At 33.4% G+C, this 1,249-nt stretch overlaps 1 protein-coding gene across 2 annotated transcripts in view; it reads left to right on the forward strand.

Moving 5' to 3' along the window:
• The window catches only part of TC2N (tandem C2 domains, nuclear), a 42,918-nt gene that overhangs the window by 9,709 nt on the left and 31,960 nt on the right, over window positions 1–1,249 (forward strand). For both annotated transcript variants that reach the window (XM_006839568.1, XM_006839569.1), the window contains exon 4: window positions 364–455. In XM_006839568.1, the coding sequence (XP_006839631.1) occupies window positions 364–455 (92 nt within the window). The remainder of the gene's footprint in view (window positions 1–363; window positions 456–1,249) is intronic.

Genomic DNA, 1,249 nt, shown 5'->3' on the forward strand with positions numbered 1-1,249 from the left:
CGACTCGACAGCAGTTAACAACAACACGGGTTTTTAGTATTTAATGTGGATGTGACAATGCATTTGATTTGTATTGGTTTCCGTCTCAAATGTGGTATATATTTATAGCAAATATATTAATAATTGTTATTGTTAAGTGCCGCCGAGTCAGTTCCACCTCATAGCAGTCCTGTATAGGATCGGTGTGCTTCTGAGGAATGACGGGCGAGTTTGAACCACTGACCTTGCAGTTCAAACTGACCTATGGTTTAGTACCTTATCCCCCAGCACCACATCAGGACTTCATATTAATAGTAATTGAGTTTAATTCCAGTGTTTCTTCATTACTATAAAGATTAGTCATTTTCTTGTGTTAATTTTTAGTGTGTGATTTAAGGACCGTTAAACTTCCTGGTTCCCCTGGACTAAGCCGATCTATGTTTGATCTTACAAGTTCATCTCAGCGATTCATCCAGGTAAATTACTTATATATTTGATTGTATGAAAAGGCTTCAAAAAGTTGGTGGAAAAAATTCCATTGTCTCTTAGCTCCAGTTTTCCATCAACTTTCTGTGTATAATAATTTATTTACATGAAAAATTTAGACACTGTGTGATTTATATCAGAAACAACATGTTGAATATCTTTTGTAGCTGTATCTACTTTAATGTCTGAAGAATAAATTGTTGGCAATTTTCATGTGCATTATGTTCGTAGGCTCACAGTTAACTACTAAAGTCTTTCTTTTTTTGCTTTATTTTTATGTACTTTGCATCTTTCAGCTTGCATACTATTAGGGACGTTTGAAGCAGTGGAATTTGAAAGTGTAGAGATAAAAGCTTTTATTGTTTTAACGTTCCTTATTGAACATTGCTATTTTTATTGGGATGTAAGAACTTTAATTACTTATTGTTGTTAAGTGCCTTCATGTAGGTTCAGACTCCTAACTACCCTGTATAGGGTTTCTAAGGCTATAAATCTTTTTGGGAGTAGAAAGCCTCATCTTTCTGCTGTGGTGGGCTTAAACCACTGACCCTGTTGTTCATGGTCCAGTGCTTACCATACAGAGCCACCACATTGCCTAATTATTCATTTTAAAATAAGACAGTATTTTTTGGTGTTTAAAAAAAAAATCTCATTTTTAATGTGAGCAGTCTGTCATTATTTTAAAAATATAAACTAGATATAATAAAAGGAGAAAAATGACCAAGGTTTTTATAACTAAGAGGAAAGGAACATGTGAACTTTTTATATATACATATGTTTTATA

This window comes from Chrysochloris asiatica, unplaced genomic scaffold (assembly GCF_000296735.1).
Source record: "Chrysochloris asiatica unplaced genomic scaffold, ChrAsi1.0 scaffold00025, whole genome shotgun sequence".
Lineage (NCBI taxonomy): Eukaryota > Metazoa > Chordata > Mammalia > Afrosoricida > Chrysochloridae > Chrysochloris > Chrysochloris asiatica.